General features: G+C 43.8%; 2 protein-coding genes across 3 annotated transcripts in view; one reads left to right on the forward strand and one right to left on the reverse strand.

The window, feature by feature from the left end:
• Positions 1-2052: 2052 nt before the first annotated feature.
• On the forward strand, positions 2053-10016 carry LOC133125962 (lipoprotein lipase). The gene is made up of 10 exons (XM_061237723.1): positions 2053-2287; positions 3465-3658; positions 3985-4164; positions 4727-4838; positions 5328-5561; positions 6608-6850; positions 7059-7179; positions 7462-7683; positions 7785-7880; positions 8155-10016. The coding sequence occupies exons 1-10, from the start codon at positions 2188-2190 to the stop codon at positions 8174-8176; spliced, it is 1524 nt and encodes a 507-aa protein (XP_061093707.1). The 5' UTR covers positions 2053-2187; the 3' UTR covers positions 8177-10016.
• A 1-nt stretch (position 10017) lies between these two features.
• si:ch1073-396h14.1 (disintegrin and metalloproteinase domain-containing protein 10) overlaps positions 10018-24531 on the reverse strand; it is a 32193-nt gene continuing 17679 nt past the window's right edge. The window contains exons 9-16 of one of the 2 annotated variants that reach the window (XM_061237722.1): positions 19824-19987; positions 16632-16803; positions 16187-16331; positions 15731-15914; positions 15213-15312; positions 13617-13837; positions 12840-12948; positions 10018-11788 (exon numbers count right to left, since the gene is read on the reverse strand). In XM_061237722.1, coding sequence (XP_061093706.1) covers positions 12844-12948; positions 13617-13837; positions 15213-15312; positions 15731-15914; positions 16187-16331; positions 16632-16803; positions 19824-19987 — 1091 coding nt within the window. In that variant the 3' untranslated portion in view covers positions 10018-11788; positions 12840-12843. Of the gene's footprint in view, positions 12949-13616; positions 13838-15212; positions 15313-15730; positions 15915-16186; positions 16332-16631; positions 16804-19823; positions 19988-24531 lie in introns of both variants that reach the window. The other variant, XM_061237721.1, reaches the window with a different exon arrangement.

The following is a 24531-nucleotide window of genomic DNA, read 5'->3' on the forward strand; positions in this document are numbered from 1 at the left end:
AGCTGCAACGTAAGCTCATGAGCCGTGAAACAATCGCTCACACATAGACGTGCTGCACTTGCCAGTGACAGTCCTGGCTGTGGGCACATGACCGTAGCAGGTGACAATATCCTTAGCCCCACGCAGAGTTCACCCCGGAGCGTCTCGGATAACAGAAACAGCGTCACGCTTGTTTCCATCACCGGTCCACTCCACCCTGATTGCCTCCGCCACTAATATTTTACGCTGGCCGGCTGCTGGCTTCCCAATTGGCTGGGTGAAGCAAAATATTAACTTGGGTAATAAAGTGCCTCAAAGTCCATGCATTAAATCAGTGTAATGAAATGTAGATGAAAGCATTATGAAAAATAAAGTAGACAGCACCCTCAATAATTCCAAGACTTGGCTTGGCACGCCAATGCGCTAAGCTCACAGTGAAGAAAGGCTTTTTTTAAAGCCTTTTTTTGGCCTTGCATTTTTTTCTTTCTTTGCCGTTTTATCCACAAGCACATTTAGGATTCATTATGCAGTTTTTTTTACGTTTAGTTATGAATGGTTTACATTGGCCTCACCACAACATTGTACCAAATGCCAATCCCGGATCATAAAACCACTTGCCAAAGATGTTGTAAACTGTTTCCTGCCAGCAAGCAGCAAAGGTCCAACTGGAAGATACTCACCTGTGTGCTGGCTGCTTGAGCAGAGCAATGGAACAGGGAGAGCAGGGCCGGCACAGTATTACTGGGGTCACACTGTGTTCCAAGTATTGTTGTCCAATCTTTTTTTAACATGTTTACTGATACCTTTCACCCCTTTTCAGCTGAACACATGAGGTCAACATAAGAATGAAGTGGCATTGTTTAAACATGCAGCCTAACTGCCACAGTAAAATGTATTTATTTATTTATTTATTTATTTATTTATTGTACTAATTTAGCTATATTGTAACTGTAACTGTGGCAAAGGCAAGTGTTAAATGCCACAGACATGACAACCATTAAACCTGATTGGTGTTGTGTAAAATGGAAGAAAAAAAAAAAAACAGTTGTTTTTTAAAGATAAGGATGAAGTTCTAAAAATAGAATATAATTAATTCAGCCATTGATTTCTTGGCATGTGGAATTGACCCTGAAATGATGGCTTAACAAATTCTGCCTAAAATGTTGTTTTTCATGTTTAGGTGTATAAATAGTCGGTGTATACATGAGTTTCGACTGTTATCAACTGCCCCACAATGTTTTGTTTACAGTGAAAGGGACAAAGTCCACTAACAAGGAGTTGTTTGAAGCTATGCTGTTGGTCATGTCGTGGATTGCTTCCTTAATCCTGCCAAAATTAATGGTTTCACTACTTGAAGACTACGCTGATCTTTTACACAGCCTCTATTGCAAAACAAAGCTTACACATGACAACAAAGTAAAGAACAAAAAAGTTATATATATATATATATATATACATATATATATACTGTATGTAATGCTAAAACAGGGAAAATGATTTACTCATATAAACAAAAACAATTACAGAAGCATGAGGCCACCAAGCTCTGACTTTCCATTGTTAAAGTAAGTGTAAAAGTGACGTTAAAACAAGCAACAACAACAACAACAACAACAACAAAATCTAAAAATTAAAAAATTTAATTATTATTATTGATGATTTCTTGGATGTGATTTCACTATAAAATCACCAAGTATCTTGGACATATCAAGGAATTTAAAAACCGGATCAGGAGAAAAGTGAAATCGCAGTTTTATCAATGCGCCAGTAGGTTACACAGCGATAAAAGCAGTGCCAGTTACTAATAGCATTCTTCAATGTTTCTATATTGAGACGATATTTCATTCACAGAAAATATTCTAATTGTTGAAAACGTATTTATTAGAGTAAGTATTTGTTTAAAAGGAGGGCACCTCAAAGCTGCCTCAAAGTATTAAGACTAATTTCTCACGCGCTTTCATACAAGTGGTTCGCCTCCCGTATACGGCAGCCAATGAAACAACCAATAGAGCGAAAGAGGTGCTATTTAAGAAGTGTTCAGAATGAAGTATCTCAGATAACAACACTGCTAACTGAAAGGGTGGAGACTTGGACTAAATAGTGTGGGGGAAAACGCCGTGGCATATATTCAATTTGTTCTGAATTATATTCCTCTTGTTATAGAAACACACAGGGTGTCAATAATATTGAATTCTAATATTTAAAGACATGAAAAGGGGCGCATACCAATATTTTTTCTTGTTTGTCACAAGTTTAACGGTGTTCCCTGTAACTCCTTTGGAAGAAGAGCTCTCAAATTCTCTCTTTGGTAAGTTTGCAGCCCTTTAATAATTCGCACAATAATGTATATGGTCCAAGTGTATACATTTCTATAGTTTGGTTACTTTTCCTTGATAGTGGCTATCTTTCGCATAAGAAAGCACGTTGAATAATTTTCGCTGTAGTGTGGCACATTGAGCATGCTGCGTTGTGTAAGCTTTAACAAATGATGCTGCAGAATTTCCTGTCGGATGCATGAATATTGAACATAGCGTGTTTGAATTTTCAGTGTAGGGAAGGAATGCCGCCATTGATCAGTTGAGCAAAATGCGGATATGCAGTTGACGTGTCAGCGATAGCTTCTTGGATATTTGAGATTGTGCTGCACAAGTTTTCTTCTTGGGCGCTCGGACGTTTGCGCGTTGTTGGCGCGAATGTAACTGCGCTTGCGATGTTTCCTCTTTAATTAAGGATGTAGGAAATTTAGTGTTCAAAGACTCGGACTGAAATTGTGGAATATGCAATAGATTTAACTCGATGAAATACAGCATGCAATATTTTAGCGTTACAGCTCTATTGGATACAGTGGTTTGATATTACTTCGTCGATGGCCAAAACTGATTGCTGTTTTCTTTTCCAATTATTATGATGATAACGATTATTATAATAATTATATTACTACTGGTATTATTTTCAAAATAATAATAATAATTATAATAATAAGAAATACTTATTAGACGACTTCAAAATATAATGACTTTTATCTGTAATCACAAGTAACATTTGTCAGTGGCTCTTGGAAAGAAAGGAGACCGTTTTTATGTTTACTTTGTGACAACGCTGACCTTGTCAGTTTTATGAATGCAGAATGTATGTGTGAATGTGTGTGTGTGTGTGTGTGTGTGTGTGTGTGTATTCGTGTGTGTGCTCCACCTCTCGGCAGCTCTGTGAAAGTAGAACAAAGCTGGGAAAAGTGTCCCTTACAAAAGGGCCTGCTTGACCGACTGAACTTGAGTAACCCCTCAGAGTAATTACAGGGGTGCCTATAGAGTCAGGCATTCTTCAACGGCATCAGTCAGCTAGTCAGCCAGCTGCAGGCAGAGTTTAGACACAGTAATATACAGTTCAGAATAAGGAAAGTATATATAGATTTTAAGGAAAATTCAAAACTAACTAAGCACTAAGAAGTAGGCCCTGAACATTTTTCTTAAATTTTCCTTTCCCAGATAATTTTCTGGAGCCAATAAAGGGCTTGTTTAACAAGAAGGATGGAAGTAGTGCCTATGCAAAGTTCTCTCTGCGGAGACCTTCAGATCCAGATGAGGACGTGTGCTATATTGTGCCCGGAAGTCCCGAGTCCCTCAGCGCCTGCCATTTCAACAGCACTGCTAAGACCTTTCTGGTGATCCATGGATGGACGGTAAACAGAAATACATGTTTTTTAAAACAGGGAGAGTTGTGAGGTGGTGGGGGGGGGGTTTGGGTAGAGTGTCCGTTGGGGGGTGTTGGTTATTGTGTGGAAAGTTATGAAAATCAAGGAAAATAGTTGCATATATATATATATATATATAGCAAAATAATATCTAGCCATTAACAGATTATCTCCAGCCTTACTTATCTCCAGCATTACTAAGTATAAAGAGTGTTGGTGGTTCAGTAATGTATTGACTCGCCAGGTTTTGACAGACACACATTGAACTGAAAGCACACTGCTGGATATCACAGTCTCCCTCTCCTTGTTGACAGGTGAGCGGGATGTTTGAGAGCTGGGTCGCCAAGCTTGTAGCTGCGCTGTACGAGCGGGAACACTCTGCCAATGTCATCGTAGTGGACTGGCTGAACACGGCACAGAATCATTACATCGTGGCTGCTCAAAACACGAAGATAGTGGGACAAGACGTCGGTCACTTTATCGACTGGATAAAGGTGTGTATTCCTCAACAACACCCTACAACAACACTCTAATCTCATTTTAATGCTTAGTTTAATCATGCTTTTTTTTTTATTCGGTTGGTTTTGGAAGAGGGCACCAAATAATTATTTAATAATTAAAATGATTTTGTTTTGGAGCCGCGGTGGTGCAACAGGCTAAGACGCAGCGGACTTGCGTTTGCAGTTTGCTGCAGTTGCACACTGGGGACCGGGGTTCGATTCTTGGTCCTGCCAAAAGCCAAGTTTGGCCGGCTCACGTGGAGCAGCAATAATTGGCTCGCTGCTCCAGAGGGAGGGACTTGGCAGGGTTAGTAGATCGGCACACAAAAACAAGCACCTCGAGCGCCTAGGAATCACAGTCACGGCTTGTGAGACGAGACGGCTTGAAGGCGTGTCGCTCTCCTGCTGGCCGCCGAGGGACGGTGTGTAGGCGGTGTATCTAATACTAGCTCTAATTGAATCAGACGGGGTCCAGTTGGCTACCAAATTGGGAGAAAAAGGAAAAAAAAAAAAATATATATATATATATATATATTATTTCGTTTTTTTTTTAAAGGAGACGACTAATGTCACTCTGGAGGATCTTCACCTCATTGGCTACAGTCTGGGTGCCCATGTGGCTGGGTTTGCTGGAAGTCACGCCTCCAACAAAGTCGGAAGGATAACTGGTGAGTGTCGGTCCTTCATTACAGTCCTGCAAACCTTTGAGGAAGTTTTTTTACTCAAGCACGAGCAATGCACACACCCTAACTGGACTTATCAGCTATGTGACAACCCTGAAAACGTGTTGTGAAATGTATGGCTCAAGCAAAGGTAATCTATAGGCCGTACAAAGCTGTTGGTGATTCTGCTAGTCAGACAACAGGCCATCTGACGGAAAAACACTGCACGTTCTCAACCTGGAATTTTTACAATTTAACTACTGAAATCCCTGACACCATTCTCCAATCTCCATTAATCACATTTTTGTCAAGACCTATTCGATAAAGGCACGCGTGACATACAGGGCGATGAAAGTACTTATATACGTTTATTGTATACTGTATTCAAAGTGCACCTATAGAAATACACTCCTGAATATACAGTATCGTGGCTGTGTGAAAAGCTGAGCTGACGTATGTCATTGAGTTTACTCATTGAGTTTGGGCTGGTTGCAGGTCTGGACCCGGCTGGGCCTGACTTTGAAGGCGCCCAGGCCCACCACCGCCTCTCCCCGGATGACGCCCATTTCGTGGACGTGCTGCACACTTTCACCCGGGGCTCCCTGGGCCTGAGCATCGGCATCCAGCAGCCGGTGGGGCACGTGGACATCTACCCCAACGGGGGCGGCTTCCAGCCTGGCTGCAACCTGCGTGGAGCCCTGGAGAAAATCGCTAACTTCGGGATCCTGGGTGAGTGCTAACTTTGAGAAAATCTCAAATCTCACAATCTCATAGCTTCCCATTTTACATCATGTGTGATGTTAACCCCATGGCTTACGTGCAACCCTAATGCAACCCTGATTCGGCACACCGGATTCTGCTGATTAGCAGTTCAACAGGATTTCTAGCCGTTGAATGAGGTGTGCTTTGTTACGGTTGGAATGAAAGCTTACAGGACTGTAGCTCTCCATGAACAGGGTTGGGCAGCCCTGCTCTCGCTGTTGAATGAGGTGTGCTTTTGTTATGGTTGTAGCAAAAACCTACAGTACGGTAGATCTCCAGGACCGGGGTTGGTTACCCCTGTCCTAGAACATACTGTTTTCTTGCGCTAGTTTTCTCATTATCCAGTGAAAAGGTGAGCATTCCTTCAGGCTTCTTGCTTGCACGCAGGGAGGTTGGCAGCTTGCATAATTGTGGTGACACAAATACTTTTCTTACGCTCCGGCGAAGGGGTGCAGAACGATCACACTGTGCTCACATCTACCCGAGCACATTGCTGAGGCAAACTCTTACTTAATCTTTGGCGCAGATCCAGACAATCACGCCATTCAGGTTTGAGAACAAACAGGCAGTCTATTCACATGGTTGGACGAAACCGGTCATTAGGGTGTAATTGAGGCGCCCACCAATAGGAGCCTCGCGCAGACCCCGCAAACGTGGTGTGTTTGTTCGACGGGAGCCGCTGCTTTTGTAAAGGATTAGCGCCCCGTTACACACTCGTTTTTATGGCCGCCTTTCGGATGTCCCACTGTGGCCTCAGCCCGCTGTGGGGCGGCCTGTAGCGTAGTGGTTAAGGTAAATGACTGGGACACGTTCAAGGTCGGTGGTTCTAATCCCGGTGTAGCCACAATAAGATCCTCACAGCCCTTGGGGGCCCTTGAGCAAGGCCCTTAACCCCGCATTGCTCCAGGGGGAGGATTGTCTCCTGCTTAGTCCGTACGTCGCTCTGGATAAGAGCGTCTGCCAAATGCCAGTAATGTAATGCCTCGTGTCCTAACGGGAGGTTCTGCCCGCAGCGATGACCGACGCGGTGAAGTGCGAGCACGAGCGGTCCATCCATCTCTTCATCGATTCGCTGCTGAACGAGCAGCAGGCCAGTCAGGCGTACAGCTGCGGGAGCAGCGACATGTTCGACCGCGGCGTCTGCCTCAGCTGCAGCAAGAACCGCTGCAACACCGTGGGCTACGACGTCAGCAGGGTGCGCCAGGCCCGCAGCGCCAAGATGTTCACCAAAACCCGGGCCTCCATGCCCTACCGAGGTGGGGCCGCTCACAGTTTCTGAGCTTCTTCTTCCGAAATGCCCAGTGAATTTCTGTAGCTGCAAAGCTGGAGCATTGACTTTCGCCAGAAAGAAGTCACCACTTCGATTTAGCAAACTAAATACATGGTGATTCAACTGAGTCAACTCCCTGACTCGCTGACTCGAAGCTCACTCATGGTGTAATCTTGCGTTATTTAACCCAACAGTGTACCACTACCAGCTGAAGATTCACTTCTCCAGTAAGGTGAACCGGTCTGAGATGGAGCCCTCATTGACAGTGTCTCTATACGGAACTAATGGAGATGCTGAGGACCTTCAGCTGAACATGTAAGGACCTTGCCCTCCTCACATCTGTCCTCTCCAATGTAACAGATTCTGAAACTTTTCAAGGATTTTCAAAGATTGTGAAACTGCTCACCAGAGCAGTTTAAATACTGCCTATATCCAGGTCGTTGTTTTAAGTGCTGTAAAACCTTTTCAGCTGGAAACTACGTTGATAAACCACTTACGGTTTGAATATTATTTATGTTATTCTGACTGGGTATTATTTGCCACCTGTGGTGCTTTTTGCATTAATAAACGTGCCTTTATGGGTCTTCTCTTTGACAGAAAAGACAAGATTTCAACCAACAAGACCCATTCCTTCCTTCTGGTGACCGAGAAGGACATTGGAGAACTTCTGATGATGAAATTTAAGTGGGAGGAGTCCAGCAGCTGGTCCTCCTCCTCTCTGCTACAGATGGTGTCCTCTTGGTGGTCCGGGGACTCTAGCGCCACCTCTGGTGTGGAGGTCCACAAGATCCGTGTTAAAGTCGGGGAGACACAGAAGAAGTGAGTAAAGCAAATGAGAACAATATATTAATCGTTGGTCATTTTAAAAGCTGGGCAACTTGCCAAGAAACATGCAAAATATATTGTTAATTTCTTCCTAGGAGCGTCTTTTGTGTCAAGAGTCCTCAAGCACTCAATTTGGCACAGGAAGTCACATTTGTGAAGTGCATGGATGGATGGAAGAACCCCTCAAAAAGGTCAGTGTTCAAAGAATCCAGCTGCTCATTTTTATCTGCCCATGTAATTCAGGTCCCACCACAATGAGGAATGAGCTGTTTTGTGTCTTTTTTTGTGAATCTCCTCTTATAAACTGACCATGTCCCATTCTATATCTTCTGTGAGATTGTAGTTTATTCTCTGTAGCACTTTACGGTTCTCCGTAGCGCACAGTCTCTTGTAACAAAAGTGGAGAATCTGAATGTGTTGACGAAAGTAACCTTTTTCTTTTCTTTTCTTTTTTCTTTGCTTTAGGCATTTCCAGAAGAAACACTGAGTTTGAGTCTGAAGATCTGCTGTGGACCAACTGTCACCTCTGAACAAGCATTTTGAAAATAATCTTTCCAGCTGAAACTAATGTTTCAAATGTAATATCTCAAGCAAAATGCAAAGTACACACTGTTATGTATATAATGTAAAGTAATATTTTTAATGTGTAAATATGTATATAACACGTTTCTAAGTACTGCTTTTTGAGCCATGCTCTACTCCGATTCCGCTCATCGTTATCCAGCTGGTAACCCAAAGAGACTGTCTTTTATACAAAGACTATGGTGCTTATTAATGCTCTACTACATTGTTACATTAAGGTTTTGTTTAGGAAACTATGGGTGCCCTGGAGCACTGCATGCAGCATGATACTTTTGACTATAGTCATAACCATGACATGCAGTAATGTAAGTGTCAGTGAGACTGTGAGCTGAATAACTTTCTGCATTATACAATGGCACTTATATGTATCTGTACCTACATATTACACAGCTATAACAAGGGATGGCAGACTTCACTTAACAGAGCCAGGAATCAGTAGAAACTGATTGACTTACGGTACTAAACTTCTGTCCCATCTCTTGGCCTTGCCTTGCGTGGAAAGTGACCTGTAAGTGCATTCACCGCTGTCTGCCTCACTTTTGTGGGTTAAGGTTCTGACAGAGTGTGCCTTAAAAAATGTCTGACAGCAGTATAGATGTGAGCTGCAATCGACACTTAAAGCGTCTTAACTGATGTTTAATTCCCTGCTGTTTCAGTGATTAATTTCTGTTGTACATTTTGGCGTATCATTTTTAGAGTAATCGAATTGTATGTGGATTGAAAAGCATTTTAAACCTAAAGTCTAGACATATCTTAAGTTTATTTATTCAAGTACTTGAGTAAAAATTAATGCTCATTATTTTTATATGACGTAGATATATAAAATAGATTTTGTTAAGGTCAATGTATATTACTTTTGTGTCAAGAAATTATCGCCTTCATATCATTTCTGATCATAAGGACATTGCAGCCTTCTCTCCCAACTAAAAGTACATCTAAATGTGCCCATTTAGATCAATGAAAGGGCAGACTTTCATTAAGAAGATGAATGTTAGAAGGATGCTCTCCTGTTATTTCAGAAATTAGGCAATGAATAGCCAAGATTGTTCTCCCAATGTGAACCTTTGTTGCCTGGCAGAAATATAATTCCACTGACTGCACTACCAATAATAACTGACAAACATGAAAAATAAAAATCACTCTCCAGTATGGTTCATTAACTTACTCGCACTTCATTCCACGTTGGATGGGAGGCTACTTTGACTAGTCTTTGCCGAAAATGGGGAAATAAATTAGTAGAAATATTGTGAAAAGGAAGGTATATTATAAGGTGGCATAATGGGTCACATTGCTTATATAAATTGAATGGGTAGAGTTGTGGATAATAACCACTCTCAAGTTGATGTACGATGAGTAGGCCTTGCATTCAGGAATCCCTTGGATGTGGAAGCTCAGTGTGTGAAATTGGTCCTGTATGTAAGTGTTATAAGAAACCCTACTGTAATGGTTCTTTCGCATATCAGTTCATATCATCTCCATTCAACTTGTAGAAGATGGTAAAAGTTTTGCAATTTTTGTATTAAATGTCATGTTTTTGCAATGGCAAAAAGAAATATCACAAAGAATGCAAGATGTGCGTTAATACCATGTATTAACAATAATGTAAAACCTTATGGTAAATATTGTTCATGTGTACTGTATGGGATGGGCTTAATCTAAAAAAAAAAGGCAGTAGACATAGTTGAATGATCATGTATATAATTGTAAATATGTACATGCATTTGAATAAAAATCCATGAATCCAAGTACTACAGATTTGTTCTTTTATTGAAAACAATGTGCAGGTAACACAGCCCTGATGCAGAAACAGACCATCTGAATACACTTCTCTGGCCTTGCATCTGGCTTTCAGAACCATTCACTTTATTGTTTGGGTAATGATGATGGCCTAGCTGTCCTTCCACAGGCATTGTCCATCATCTCTACTGATCTCCCTCACATCAAACAAGGATCTGAACAATGGCAACAGGATCCTAATTATCCTAATACATTCGGCTAAACTATAAAAATAAAAAAAGGACACTGGGTAGGTATACATCAAAGTAAAAACAAAACAGAACTCTACACAGCTCTTTGATCAGAAATGACATTCAAGTTTACAAGTTCCATTATCTCTGCAATAGTAATATCCTACATTATACCAGGAACACGTAACCAGGCAGCCTGTCGTCTGTCAGTGTGACATATCTCTCCTCCAACCAGCGTTAGCTCTCCTGTAGTACTTTGTTGCCTCCAGAGCAGGGATACAAAAGTCTGCCCCTCTGAGGCCAGTATTACTGCTGTTTTTTTGAAAATGTAGTTCTAGCTGCTTCTCTTATTTAAACCAGCAGTATTACTGGTCAAATCAGGGTGTCCCTACTCGGTAAAACGGTCAGTGTCTCAGAGACAAGTACATAGAAGTCAGCGGCTCATCAAATGCAGTGTTCCTTGTATGGGTGGGGCCACCTGTAGCGTAGTGGTTAAGGTGCATGACTGGGACCCGTATAGCCACAATAAGATCCGCACAGCCGTTGGGCCCTTGAGCAAGGCCCTTAACCCTGCATTGCTCCAGGGGAGGATTGTCTCCTGCTTAGTCTAATCAACTGTACATCGCTCTGGATGAATGCCAAATGCCATTAATGTAATGTAATGTAATGTTATGGGTGCACCTTACCAAATTGTGTAGAGAAAAAAAGGGGTACACATTGCCAGATAATGACCAATGCATTTACAAAAGACAATTTAGCATTGTGCATTGCTTTATGTATGTTATACACTCACCAAGCTACCTTTGGGTAGCCTGTAGCCTAGTGGTTAAGGGACATGGCTAGAACCCAGAAGGTTGGTCGTTCAAGTCCGGTGGAGCCACAATAAGACCAGCACAGCTGTTAGGTTCCTTGAGCAATTGCTCCAGGGGAGATTGTCCCCGACTTAGTCTAATCAATTGTAAGTCGCTTCGGATAAAGGCGTCAGCTAAATAACAATTTTAAGTGTCTTTAATGTAGTTCAAGAGCAATTATTTCGCTATATGAAGACTTACTGGACAGTTACCTCACAAGGAACCTTCATGTCAATGCTTTCTAGAATTGTCTTCCTTTAATGACGGGCTCAACAGAATAACCTTTAACATGTTTTATACAGGGAGAGGCTCATACAGGCATCTCTGAGGCAATGGAAAGTTCCATCTGTCTGGCCATTCATAATTTCCTTTCAGTGTGGATGGGCATCATTTATTTCTGACTCATGGAGATGATTACATAACCCCCTGGCATAATCTTGTCTTCAGCTGTCGGGCACTTTGGACACAGGAGGTGGAGGGTACTGTAAATTGGAAACAAATCAAGTACAAAGGGTCCCAAGATCCTCTTCCACAACAACATCAGGTGAGTGGTCGTCATCAACAGACCTGTCCTCCATCCATCAAATGTCTCAACTGTCATTGCCATGACCACAGGCAGGGCATGGATTCCTTTTTGAATTTTTATGTGTCTTACCCCATATGGTGCTCCAAGAGTTGCAATGTGACAACGGTGGAAACCTGGAAAATTGTCAAAGCTTAAATTAGACGTGGAGTGGAGGGGAGGTGGGGGTTCAGATGCCCTGCAGAGCAAACAAGCTAAACTCCATGCAAGGACGTGTCCTATGGTTTGGTGTTTGGACAGGTGAGTCTAAAAGAGGAGAGACCACTCAGGTTCGGGGGCCACGTGTGTTCGCTCATAGGACCTGGCATCCTCATGTTTGGAGCAACGTGCTTCGTTTCGTAAAGCAACCACGCAATGGGAAACGCAAACACGCCGTCCCTCGAACATGGTGCCTCCCGCAACACCCCGGCACCTAGGTCGATAAAATTGTGGTAACAGGGCAGAGGTAAATGACCCTGCAAATAACAATGCAAGTTGATATGGACGTGACCATAGATAAGCAAGACATACAAAACTGGTTTGTGTTCTTTGTGTTCTTTTGATGGCTTCAAGCCAGCCTTGTAGTATGCATGTCCAGGACTTGAGTGTGATCTGTGTCAAAATACACTTGGGCTCGACCATTTGCAACTTTTTTTTTAACTTGCACTTTGTAGTTTGTGTAGTAGCTATTACATAATGGCCTATTCATGCTGCCTAGAGGAAAGGAGGGATTACATGTCTCGGTCTCTTTGTACTTTGAAATAGCCGTAAAATGTAACACTTTTTCCTGCCAGCTGTTTCTGGACATCAATATGAGTACGACAGAGAAAATTGGCAATGAGACTTGGACTGCTGATTGGGTGACTTTGCCTTGATTTTGGTCTCAGACATGAGTGCTGGAGACTTGGGTCTCGACTAGGACTTGAGGTACGGTGACTTGGACTTGACTTGAGAACTATAGAGTTGGGACTCGACCAGGACTTGAGGTAAGGAGGCTTGGACTTGACTTGAGAGCTGGAGACTTGAGACTTGATTGGACATGTAGTTAAGTGACGTGACTACACCACCGCTTCCAGTCCCTCGTACAGCTGATGCACTCAAACCCAGATTCCAGCTGATCCGTGACTAATGCTGCCCCGCCACACCGGTGGCCTCCTGTATCCCAGCATGCAAATCTCTGCACTTAACTCGTCTACTTGTCCTTGTCGGTCTCCAGGGTCCGTCCACACAAACAGATGATGCAGGCCATCACAGCTGCTACTCCACATATGGTCAGGAGAATAAGCCACCAGTAAGCCTGAGGGTTAAAAAGCAAGTGTAAAATAAAGTGTAAAAAAATAAATAAACACTCAAGTCTGTCTCTCCAAATCCAGAGCGGAAAGTGAGGCAAAACGACTGAGAATTTGCACCACAACCTTACTGGATCACTCACCAGGGTTTGCCACGAGTGTGACAGGTGAACATGCAGGTCCGAATGTCAACAGCACAGCAGAGATATCAGAAATTAAGCAATCAGAGCAGTGAGGGGAACTAGACCCACAACAAGAAAGTTCAGCAAGGTGAGTAACCAACCAGCAGAAGCAAAACTATTTTACCAAACCGACAAATGAAGGAAAGTAGAGGTCACATTGGCAGCGTCACATTTGAGAGGTGATTGGCTACTGAAAAACACACTGAGGAGACCTTCATATTCATATTATGCGATGCATGATTGGAGCACGTCCCTTTGGATGTTTGTTTTTACAGAGTCCACCCACGTCTGCTCAGGACACACTCTCATGCAAGGCGAAAGCAGGAAGCCGGGTGACATGCAAACGGCACGTGAAAAACAGGAAGCTCCCCGGTACACAACGTGCTTGAAAGCAGTTCACATCTGGAAAGGCTCTGTGATCCGCTCCACACAAAGACGCCGCAAAGAGATCAGACAGAGCACCCTCCACCTCGCTCCCTCTCGCCAATACGAACCTCCATCCAATCGGCGAGGTTGTCGAACTCGTTCAGGTGCAAAAATGAGTTTTTCAGTCTGGCGATGGGACCGTCAGCATCCAGAACGCGACAGACCTTGAACATGTCGCAGTAGCCCTGTTTGTTGTAGCAAGGCGCACCTGCCACAAGGGGCACACTGGCGCCCTGGAAGTACTTGGTCATGATGGAGGAAGTTGTGCTCGCGCAGGTTTTTGGCTTACCTGTGGTGGAGAGACATACAAACAAACACCACGTAAATGGTTGGCATTTATATAGCGCCTTTATCCAAAGCGCTGTACAATTGATGCTTCTCATTCACCCATTCGTACGCACACTCACACACCAACGGCGATTGGCTGCCATGCAAGGCACCAACCAGCTCGTCAGGAGCATTTAGGGGTTAGGTGTCTTGCTCAGGGACACTTTCGACACAGCCCGGGCGGGGGATCGAACTGGCAACCCTCCGACTGCTCTTACTGCCTGAGCCATGTCGCCCCTCTCATGTATTTTTTTTTTTTTTGCTGAAGACAGCTTAATCCATGCCAGCCTAATCATGGGAATTACACACATCATGCATTCAACAGCTCCATATTTCTCACTGAATTACATTTTTTACTCAAGTTTCTTATTAATGTTTTGAGTGGGCTGTTCAGATACTGCTGGCCTTCATATTTTGTACTGTTACTGTACTGGAAAAGTATGTTTCTCAAGGGTAAAATAGCAGCATCCTATATGGAATTTGTGTGTGTGCGTATGTGTGTGTGCCTCTCAGGATCGGAACAAAGTGTTTGCTTTCTTCCACTAGCCAAGTATGTTGCCAAATGTATTGCTTAGCACGCAACAGCTAAACAGGCCATCCCGGGAGCAATATGAAAGCAACCACAATATCTCCCTATAATATTATTGCCAAGGTAACAGATCACAACACTGCTATGTTTCTCAGGGTGACTAAACAGGGAAATATGAGAGTGAATGAAAAAAGTTTTTGTCCGTTAAAGATTCCAGTGGCCATATTGTTTGAAATCAGTGTGAGAGAATGAAGCAAAAGAGTTGTGCGTACACTGAGTGAGCAATTTATTAGGTAGACCTGTACACCAGCTGGTAAATGCAAATATTTAATAAGTCAATCATGTGGCAGCAACTAAATGCATAAAAGCATGCAGACATGGTCAAGAGGTCCAACTGTTGTTCAGACCAAATGTCAGAATGGGGAAGAAATGTGATCTTTGACCGTGGAATGATTGTTGGTGCCTGACAGGGTGGTTTGAGCATCTCCTGTGATTTTCATGCACAACAGTTTCTAGAGTTTGCAGAGAATGGTGCAAAAAACAAAAAACATCCAGCGGGCAGAAAGTGCATTGTTACTGAGAGAGGTCAGAGGACCAGGCTGGTCAAAGCTGATAGGAAGGTGACAGTAACGCAAATAACCACACATTACAACAGCGGTATGCAAAAGAGCACAAACACACAGCACGTGTCAAACCTCTAAGTGGATAGGCTACAGTAGCAGAAGAACAATAAATAAATAAATACGTTGAATAAATACCTAATAAAGTGCTCACTGAATGTACACAGCCGGTAAAGTGACGTGGTTACCTGGCTGTTGGCAACACAGGTAGCATTTCCCTGTGGAGGAAACTTCTGAGCAGTCACACTGCTGCAAGCCGTACTTCAGACACAGTGACTGGACGCACTCCTGGGAGACGTATAACAGTGCAGAATGAACTGACAGAGTAATACTGGCACTGACCTCTTGCAGGGTAGCAGTATTTGCACATTATCGACTTCTCAAACCCCATTAACAGTCTTTACAAGCTCCTCCAGTGCGTCGTTCCTCTGCCTCCACGTTTTCATGTTTGAGGAAGTATCTCCCGATGGGGAGCCGTTTGGTTGGAGTTTACAGTGCACGCATTGAGCAATTTTCCGAATTCAAACACACTCTTTGTCCGAGAGCCATGCATCACTCGAACAGGCAAAACAATACGTCAAATCAATGTAGCGTGACAAACACGTCCCGCAAGTGCACTGGGTGAAAAGGGTATACCGTGCACGGTTTCTTTCAGAGTTTATACTCAAAAGTGGGGACCGGTGCCCGTCTCAGGCCTCGTACGCACCCCGTTAAGACAGACGCGTGTGTCCCGGGCACAGGTTGTCAAGTTGGGCTTGGCGCCGGGAGGTGGGCATGCGGCCATGGTTCCCGAACATGTACTAGTCAACTGGCACTCAGTCTCCTCTTCACAGAACGCTCCGTAGGGCTTGAACACACAACGGCCATTGCAGCAGGGACCCTGACTGGGACTGGACACAGGGAGAGAGAGAGGGAGAGAGGGGGAGAGAGAGGGAGAGAGAGAGGGAGAGGGGGGGGGCATTAACTTCAAGTTCTAAACAAAAAATACAGTCATTGTGAAAGCAATGAAAGCGGTAGGCAAGTCATTCCACCACTGAGGAACCAGAACGGATAAACACAATAAACAATCCTCCATCATAGTTCTGAGCTCCAGATCCATTCAGTTAACAGTATTTTCAGGTTGCATCCATTGGCAAGTTAAATAGATTGTGTATGAGATCACCTGCAAAGCTTGTCTGGTTTCAGATTGCACTGGACGCCCGATGGCTCTTTGGCGCTATAGCAGCAGGGATCCATGTCGTTCTGTCCAACATCACACGCCTCGCCTTCTTCCACAATTTGGTTTCCGCAGATGGGCCCATCACTCTCTACCCAGACAACACATTCATACCTCAACAGAGGCCTTAAAACAAATTCAGTTTTCCCAAGTTAAAAATCCCTGTCTTTAAACCCTGCTATAAAATACAGCTATGCCAGCTTGACCAGCTTGAAAACTGAGTTGGTCAAACTGGTCATAAAGCTGGCCTAGTTGGGTATGAGCTGATTGACCAACTAGTGCTGGTAGCTTGTCTGAGCCAGATGTTTCAAAACATAGCTTGAGCTGGTCGAACCATGTCAAGCCGGGAGCTGGTCTGAACTGGTCAGCTCCCTGGATACTGGATACTCACTGACAAAGCACTCGTCCTTCTTGATTCTCAGCAGGTGACTGATGGACTTGATGCTGCAGGGGGAGAATTTGTCATTGTTCTCCAGGACCTCGTCGGTGGCTTGCGGGAACATGAGGAACCTGCCCTTACCTCCGCTTGACCCCATATTCCCACAGTTTCTGCCTTCATCGTGCTGTGAAACAAGGACAGGAGATTCAGACAGGGGGGCCTGCTAGACAGGAAACAAACCCAGAGAAATCCTACTTTCTCTCCCAGCCTTTCTGAGCATTTGTCTGTCTGCTCATTTCATCCACACAAGCTCTATCAAAGTCCATTTGTTGTTTTTAGGGATTTTCCTTCTTTAGAGGCATGCCTTTTAATCAAACCAACATCTTCAATCAATTTCATGTTTAAGGGATTACGTGAAAGGCTTTTCTGTGAGACGAGTGCAGGTCGGTTAACATTTTACAAACAAGTGCGAGACCAGTGCCAGTTTCCTTTTGCTTTCTGGATAACCCCAACTGTTCATAGATGCAGAAAACAAACAGACCAAATGTTTTAAAATAATATTGAAACTAAATGGAGAAACTGTGGATTGACCTGCATGTTTTTTTCCCTGCACATCCATGGCATGGTGTGTTTATACTCCCTACTGAAAAGGGTTACCAGTAGGTTTGACCAGTCCAGACCAGCTCTCAGCTCAGCATGGTTTGACAAGCTACCAGCTCAGAAGCTACAAGCACTAGCTGGTTGACCAGTTCAGACCAGTTCCCAGCTTGACATGGTTTGACCAGCTCAAGCTATGTTTCGAAACAGCTGGTAGCTAGTCAACACAAGCTACCAGAACTAGCTGGTTAACCAATTCATACCCAGCTAGACTAGCCCTATGACTAATATAGACATGCTGGTTCAACAGCTCATACCCAGCTAGAACAGCTTGATCAGCTCAATTTTTAAGCGGGTCAACTGAATTTTACAGCAGGACTGGCTTACGACCCCGTATATCTGGGGTGAGGTGGAGGCATTTCTGTGTCAAATTTAACCATGTCAATTGTATATGATCAGCTCTTAACATTATTGTAGGGTCAGGTGAGCCAGGACAAAGCAGGCCTTTTCATCCAGAGTCAAATTTTGCCGTTAAAACTGGTGGAATACTTAGCCCAAGCAACAGAGCACGCAGGAAGACAACATGAGGAGGAGATCCCTCTAGAAGCCTTTGTTATTCCTGCTTCTGAAAACTCAGGATATAGGAAAGTTTCTCAATTCCTTCATCCATTATTAACTCGCGGACAGTTGCGCAAGAGCATCGTTGAGCAATGCCACTCATGTTTGCTTGTACATTTTGTTTACAAGCAAACATGAGTGTAGGTAGTGTATGAGTCATAACAACCCAAGGTGTTCTGGGCTCCAAGGCTCCAACGCTGTCGGGGTCTGAATCAGTTGAAATTTGAAACGGAGTACTGTACAAACACAGCATTGCGTACATATGGCACGGTGCACATAAAACTAAACTGCAGAGGTCAAATGGTGGGCCTCATTCCATAGCCTGGGTATAATCAGCGAAATGGGACATAGGTCAGAGACACAGGCCCGTCATAAATCACCGGTAGAGTGGCCAGTTTGATCTTAACATGCCCTCTGTGGTGTCTGGAAACAATGAAGTGCGCCCGTTAGCGTATTTTAAGGGAGTTTTGCCGCAACAGCAGCAAACCTTATTTTTCAAAGACCGTGGACAGAGCATACCACTAATGCCAGAGCTAATCTTGTCAGAAGCACTTAAGAGGAATGTCTTGCCTTGCGGAAGAAAAAGGGTACGACTGAGAATTCTGGGGGAAAGGGGAGGAGGAGGAGAACTACTGGGAGAAAGGTCACTCAGAGTGGGGCGGTTCTGAAGAGCAGTAACACCTGTGGCCAGGGAGAGTATGGACAGACCCACCCACACCCCCGTACGGCCATCTTCCCGAATGGCGTGCGAGTTCTCGCCAAAAACCCCGCAACACATGCTTGTCAAATTCGGACATGCTTCATAACATGCAAAGAAACAAATTATTCACAGATTTGTCTGGGAGCTGTCAACAAGGCAACGCATGTCCCGTTAGCCCCGAAAACGACTGCATTTTTCTGCATTAAAATGAGTAAAAATATATTCATCACTTGCATTACAGCAGGTTACTCCTCTTTACATAGCATGGAAATTACTAGTTCAAAGTATAAAATGCTTTACGAAAACAGACCTGCAACTTGTTTATGGTAATGTACTACACAAACAGACAAGAAACATATTACAGCATACACACAAAATTACTTGTACGCATTAAATACTAAAGCATTACTGAAACGTTCTGTATATCAGGGATCATCCAATCACAGTTCTCAAGTACCGAGAACTGCTGGTTTTCCACTCTCCCTTTAACTAGGAGGTGTGAAGATAGTCTGGCCAATCAGTAGCACAAATTATTCAGTTAAGTACCTGGGAGAAAAGAAAACCAGTGCTGGATTTGGTTTCAAGAGCCAGATTTGATGATCCCTGCTGTATAGGCTAAAATGCCTTGCTGTTTCAAAGTACCTGCAATATATTTCTCAGACGGTCATGGTGCTTTAACAATTTTCTCCATCATGTAATCTTGGTTGAAAACCCGCCATGGTCGACCACAAGTCCACGAGGGCCAGCTGGTTTTCAGTGTGTATGAGAACCATTCATAAAATGCAGGCCTTTGATTGGTTAAAGAGTGGCACTGTTCGTTGGGCCTTAACTGACTGCTGGTTTAAGATCACCAATTCCATGATTCGAATGTTCTTAACTGAGCTTTCTAATGCTGATGTATAGTAACAATCAGTACTGCCAATTGAAAGCAATGTTCAAGAACAGTTCAAGAACTACTCTTTTCCCTTGCTTTTAAATCCACATAAGAACTGTCTGTGTTGTTGTTTTTGCTGTATCTTTATGTATTATTACTGCAGTACTGTGGATTTTTTGTGTTTGTGTTTTCACTGTTTTTATCTTTTTACATATATACTAATTAGACATTGTACAGCACTTTGGTTTACGGTCGTCTTTTTAAATGTGCTCTATAAATAACTGTGACTTGACTTAACGACTCTTCAGGGGGATAAGGGAAGCAGCGCTGCCTTCAGAAACTGTGGCCCTCCAGGGTTGGAGTCCCAAGGGCCACAGGAAGTCACAGTGCGGATGACAGGAAGAGCGTGACTCACCGGGGCTCCCAGGCTGTGTCCCAGCTCGTGGGCCAAGGTGAGCTGCACGAGCCTGGGGGGCAGGTATTCGCCGAAATTCTGCAGTGTGATCAGCCCCGTGTTCAGGGTTGAGTGCCCCATGTCTGGGACGTTTTTATATGGGGAGCAGATCCCTCCCCACATCCCTGAAAGACAAAAACCCACAGCGGATTTACAGTCTGAATGTGATTTTAGTGTTATTGCCTGTTGTATGGTTACTTTAAAAAAAACATAGATTCTAACCAATATAACCAGGGCCATACACAGTCAGTGGTGAAACATTACATTTACATTACATTAGTGGCACTTGGCAGACGCTCTTACCCAGAGCGACGTACAGTTCATTAGACTAAGCAGGAGAGAATCATCCCCTGGAGCAATGGGCCTTGCTCAAGGGCCCAACGGCTGTGTGGACCTTATTGTGGCTACACCGGGGACACTACAGGCTGCCCAAACCCCACCTCTAAGGGGGTTCGGGGGCATGATCCCCTGGAATAAGATTCTTACAATTTTAACAACGAAATGCATCAATCTGGCATACTCTGAAGTGAAAATTGAAAGATTTGCTTAGATTAAAAAGATAGTAAAACACACACACACACACACACACACACACACATACACACACATATACACACACACACACACACACACACACAAAAAGAAAGGTCATGAGGTCCTCAATTGTAGTTACAGGCCTAATCACAACAACCCACCAATACTGAAAAACTGAACAAAAATAAAAAATATATAAAGAAATCATCTCAAATAGCCTGCTTTATTTAGCGCCCAGCGTCACAGTTGGGCATTATGAACTCAAATGTTTGAGTTGACCCAGGTTGTGTTATGATACCACCATGCTAATCCATCTTTTCCAGCTGTCAAAAAGGCCACATCCTTCAGAAGCCTCTGTCAAGAAAGAACACAGTTTGCGTGTTTGACAACAACAGTATAGGGGTGACCTGCCACCAGGAGTAACATTGTGTTCCTGGAGCAATCCTCTGAAAGCCAGACATGTGTTTCAAGGGGTTTGCATGGTCTGATCACCTTCTATTGGTCGTGATATAGAACTACATGCTCACTTCAGGAGATTTTGAACTCCCTGCACAGTAAAGACATACGCCACAAAGCACAGTAAACCCTGAAAATGTACTCCCAGTTAATATTAAATTATTGGCAATGAAGATATCACCTTGTAATGCTCGTATTTTGTAAAAGTGCAGCATTAACTCTAATTGTCTGTTTATTTCCAAAAAGCAAGATTCACTAAACTGTGAAGTTCAAAAGTAAACATGTTTACTTTTGTTCATTAGATTAAGTGCCTAATAAAAATGGGGTTGATGCATGAATTCTATTATCGTCTCCAGACAAACCCAGGACATAGACTCACACAATATTACTTTGGCAGAACTAATGCGTGTAGAAAATGAATAAGTTACAGAGATCCTCGGCGAGATTTTGAATAAAAGTACGCAGCCCTAATGAATTCTCAGCTGTCTCTCAATGGCATTCGCTTTCAGGCCCGAAACAACACCGTATTGTTTACACATTCGTTTACATAACCAACCCTGGAATCACCCCCAACCCATTTGTAAACACCTCTCTGCACCAGTTGTGGCTTTTGCATTGTGGGGCTTAGATTAGTGCTGTCCTCAACCTTTGTAAGGGTGTCACTGCCAGTTTTTGAGGCTTGTAGCAATCTCTCTTGTCCAGACTCTGTGGCAACTTTGTGCTAAAGGGGGATTGGGCATTCTACAGTGATTCCCCCTGTCCACCATCTTATGTAAGGTATTTTACAAACAGCTGGACGTTACATAATGCACAAACACCTGGGCAGTTTCTCACGGAATACTCCATGTTTGACATGACCCATCCTCCAGCTTGTCATTCAGATGTCAGGTTTCATACTGCGCCTTCCTTTGAGCTGTCACTCAAACCTCTGAGCATGGTAGGCCAGTATACGGTGAGGGGCTTGTCCTTGGGCTCGGAACCTCACACCCATCGGGTAATTCTCCAAGATGAGTGAATGAGTGGGGCAAACTAGATTAGAAGGGGAACGTTTGGAATGCTGTGGGACCCCATTTCTATGTGGATCTGAATGAAAGCTGTTAACTGTTCAACTCTTCTACTGTTCTAAGGCTTTTAACTGTTCAACTGTTCTACTGTTCTAAAGCTGTTAACTGTTCAACTGCTCTACTGTTCTAAAGCTGTTAACTGTTCTACTGTTCTACTGTTCTAAAGCTTTTAGCTGTTCAACTGTTCTACTGTTCTAAACCTGGTAACTGGTTTACTGTCCTAGAGCTGTTAACTGTTCAACTGTTCTAAAGCTGCCAAATGCTCAACTGTTCTACTGTTCTGAAGCTGTTAGCTGTTCAACTGTTGTACTGTTCTAAAGCTGTCAAATGCTCAACTGTTCTACTGTTCTGAAGCGGTCAACCTGCTCTACATGTGTGTCTTGCATTTTATGGATTTGATGCTTTTCACTTTTTGAAGAACTTATAGAGGGGATGTATCACTTTGTACTGGACTTTAGAGAAATGTGGCTTAATGACAGGAATGCTGGATTTGCCCTTGCCTTAAGAGGCAAGTCTGCGAAATTGTCTCTTTCCTAAAGGAAAAGGGACTAGACGTTTCCTGGGACTGAAGAAATGTTTAGTCCCAGTCCCAGGACATGGTTCTTCTTTCAGCAGGAAACATGCTTAAGCACTAAAGAACATATCAGGCTAAACAAAAATCCTTTTAAATTATCAATTGAAATAACAGTGTAGATGTGGTCCCTATTGGTCTAAAGATTAACTCTGTTAGATTTGAATTAACACTGGCAATTTTAACATGTAAGGAAAGTAGGATAAGGGCATGCAAACGTAATAGGTACTCACTTCAGTGGAATGAAAACATAGTTTTATTGCAGCTGGTTTCCTAGAGAGAAAACAGCCTAGGGCACTGAGGAAGTGATTTAAGAGAGATCAGATCTGTTTGCCAGCCTTCTTCCCACAGGCTGGGTACAGCTCAGTGGGTCGTGAGTGAGGCCTCCCCGTATTGACAGGCTCTGGGGCTACCCTTGGGGAAGCTGTGTGGCCCAGTGAATGTGAACACAATGTAGATCAGGGCTGCCTCGATCCTGTTCCTGGAGACGTAACGTCCTGTAGGTTTTCACTCCAACCCTAAAAAAAAAGCACGCCTCAGTCAACAACTAGATATCTTGCTGAGCTGTTAGGGTTGAAGTGAAAACCTACAGGACGGTAGCTCTCCAGGAACAGGGTTGGGCAACCCTGATGTAGATGATGTCTGTAGATGGTGTTTTCTGTTTTAATTCAGGTTATACTGTATATAAGGTGGTCAGTGCCTGGCAGAACTGACAGTCTCTATGGTGGTCATAGAGATACATTCTGGTCCAAAAAGGTACCAAGGCAGCTGGGAGTTAGAGTGACTTTGTGTTTAGTTTTTGTTTGTTTCTTTCACATACACACACTGTACCTGAGTAGAGCAACAGTTCCCGAACAGCAGGCTTTCGTGTTAATAAACCGCGTGTTTATAAGTCTGCAACTACGTCATTCATTTGATAAAAGGGATACTCTCCTTTCCTACTTGCTGGCGAGTTTGGACTTTTAAGACTCGCTGATATGAACCTTGATTAATGGCTTTAATTTAGTGGAAGAGGAAAGGTCTACTCAACCCCCAAGCCCACCCTTCCACTGCAGGCAGACGCCTTTGAAAGGGGCCAATAAACAAGGCCATAAGGGGCCTGAATGGCTTCCCTCAGTGGGGGAGGTGGCAGGGAGCTGGGGGCGGTGCAGGTCTCCGGGTTTACACCACCATACCGTGGATTCACATTACCCAAACACACTACAGCGTTTAATAATGGGGGCTGTCCCTTTTTTCTTTTTCATTTAAAGGGACAGACCACCTCTTTCCTCGCTCTTGCATGCTGGGCATTCTACAGGAGGTCACATGTACACATTTGCACAAAGCCAAAGTCAAAGTCAAACTAATGTCGTACACTCACTGGGGGCCCCCAAACTTCCTGATTTTGTGTGTGTGTGTGTGCGGCTGTGTGCATGTGGGCATATAAGCCTCAGCCTTCACCATGGCGACAAATCCCATGTCCCTGTGTTGTGGAATGCGTTCAGCCAGGCCGTTTCTTCGGCAGAGTGAGCCGGAGATGGGGGCAGGGAGCACCGCACACCGCTCTCCCATCACATGTCACCTTGGAAGCGCTCCCTCACACCCCCCTGATTAGCCAATCCCAGCGGGCACAGCTGATAATGTGATGGAAACATACGTACGGCCCCGCCCACTATGGGAACATTCCGCCCCTTCGCCTGTAAAAACAATAACAACACAGAGGCAGCTTTGTTGCCGGGCGCTGCACAATTTCACCCCCAACGTTAAAGTATCGAGTGTGAGACAGGCCATATCGTCAATTCCCTCTTTCCCAAGACAATACAAGTATTATGGGACCTGTGCTTGAGAGCTCTGCAGAGGCCTTGGGAAGATATAGTTTTGGGCTTTTCTAAATCCAGCTGCGTATTATCCCAAAGCTGCTTTAAGTGACAGGTTGAAGGAAAGGCAAATGCGATCGAAGTACAGAAGACGTCGAAAAGCTCTGTCCGTGTTTTTCCACGGATATGAATGCGTTTTTCGGTCCTCTGGAAAGAAACAGAAAATGGAATTCCTGTCTTCCATCTGT

This window comes from Conger conger, chromosome 4, assembly GCF_963514075.1.
Source record: "Conger conger chromosome 4, fConCon1.1, whole genome shotgun sequence".
Classification (NCBI taxonomy): Eukaryota; Metazoa; Chordata; class Actinopteri; order Anguilliformes; family Congridae; genus Conger; species Conger conger.

Coding starts and splice junctions, on each gene's coding strand:
- LOC133125962 (XM_061237723.1), top strand. CDS start 2,188: ATGAAAAGGGGCGCATACCAATATTTTTTCTTGTTTGTCACAAGTTTA. Junction 4,165..4,726: donor ACTTTATCGACTGGATAAAG/GTGTGTATTCCT, acceptor TTTTTTTTAAAG/GAGACGACTAATGTCACTCT. Junction 6,851..7,058: donor GGCCTCCATGCCCTACCGAG/GTGGGGCCGCTC, acceptor TTAACCCAACAG/TGTACCACTACCAGCTGAAG.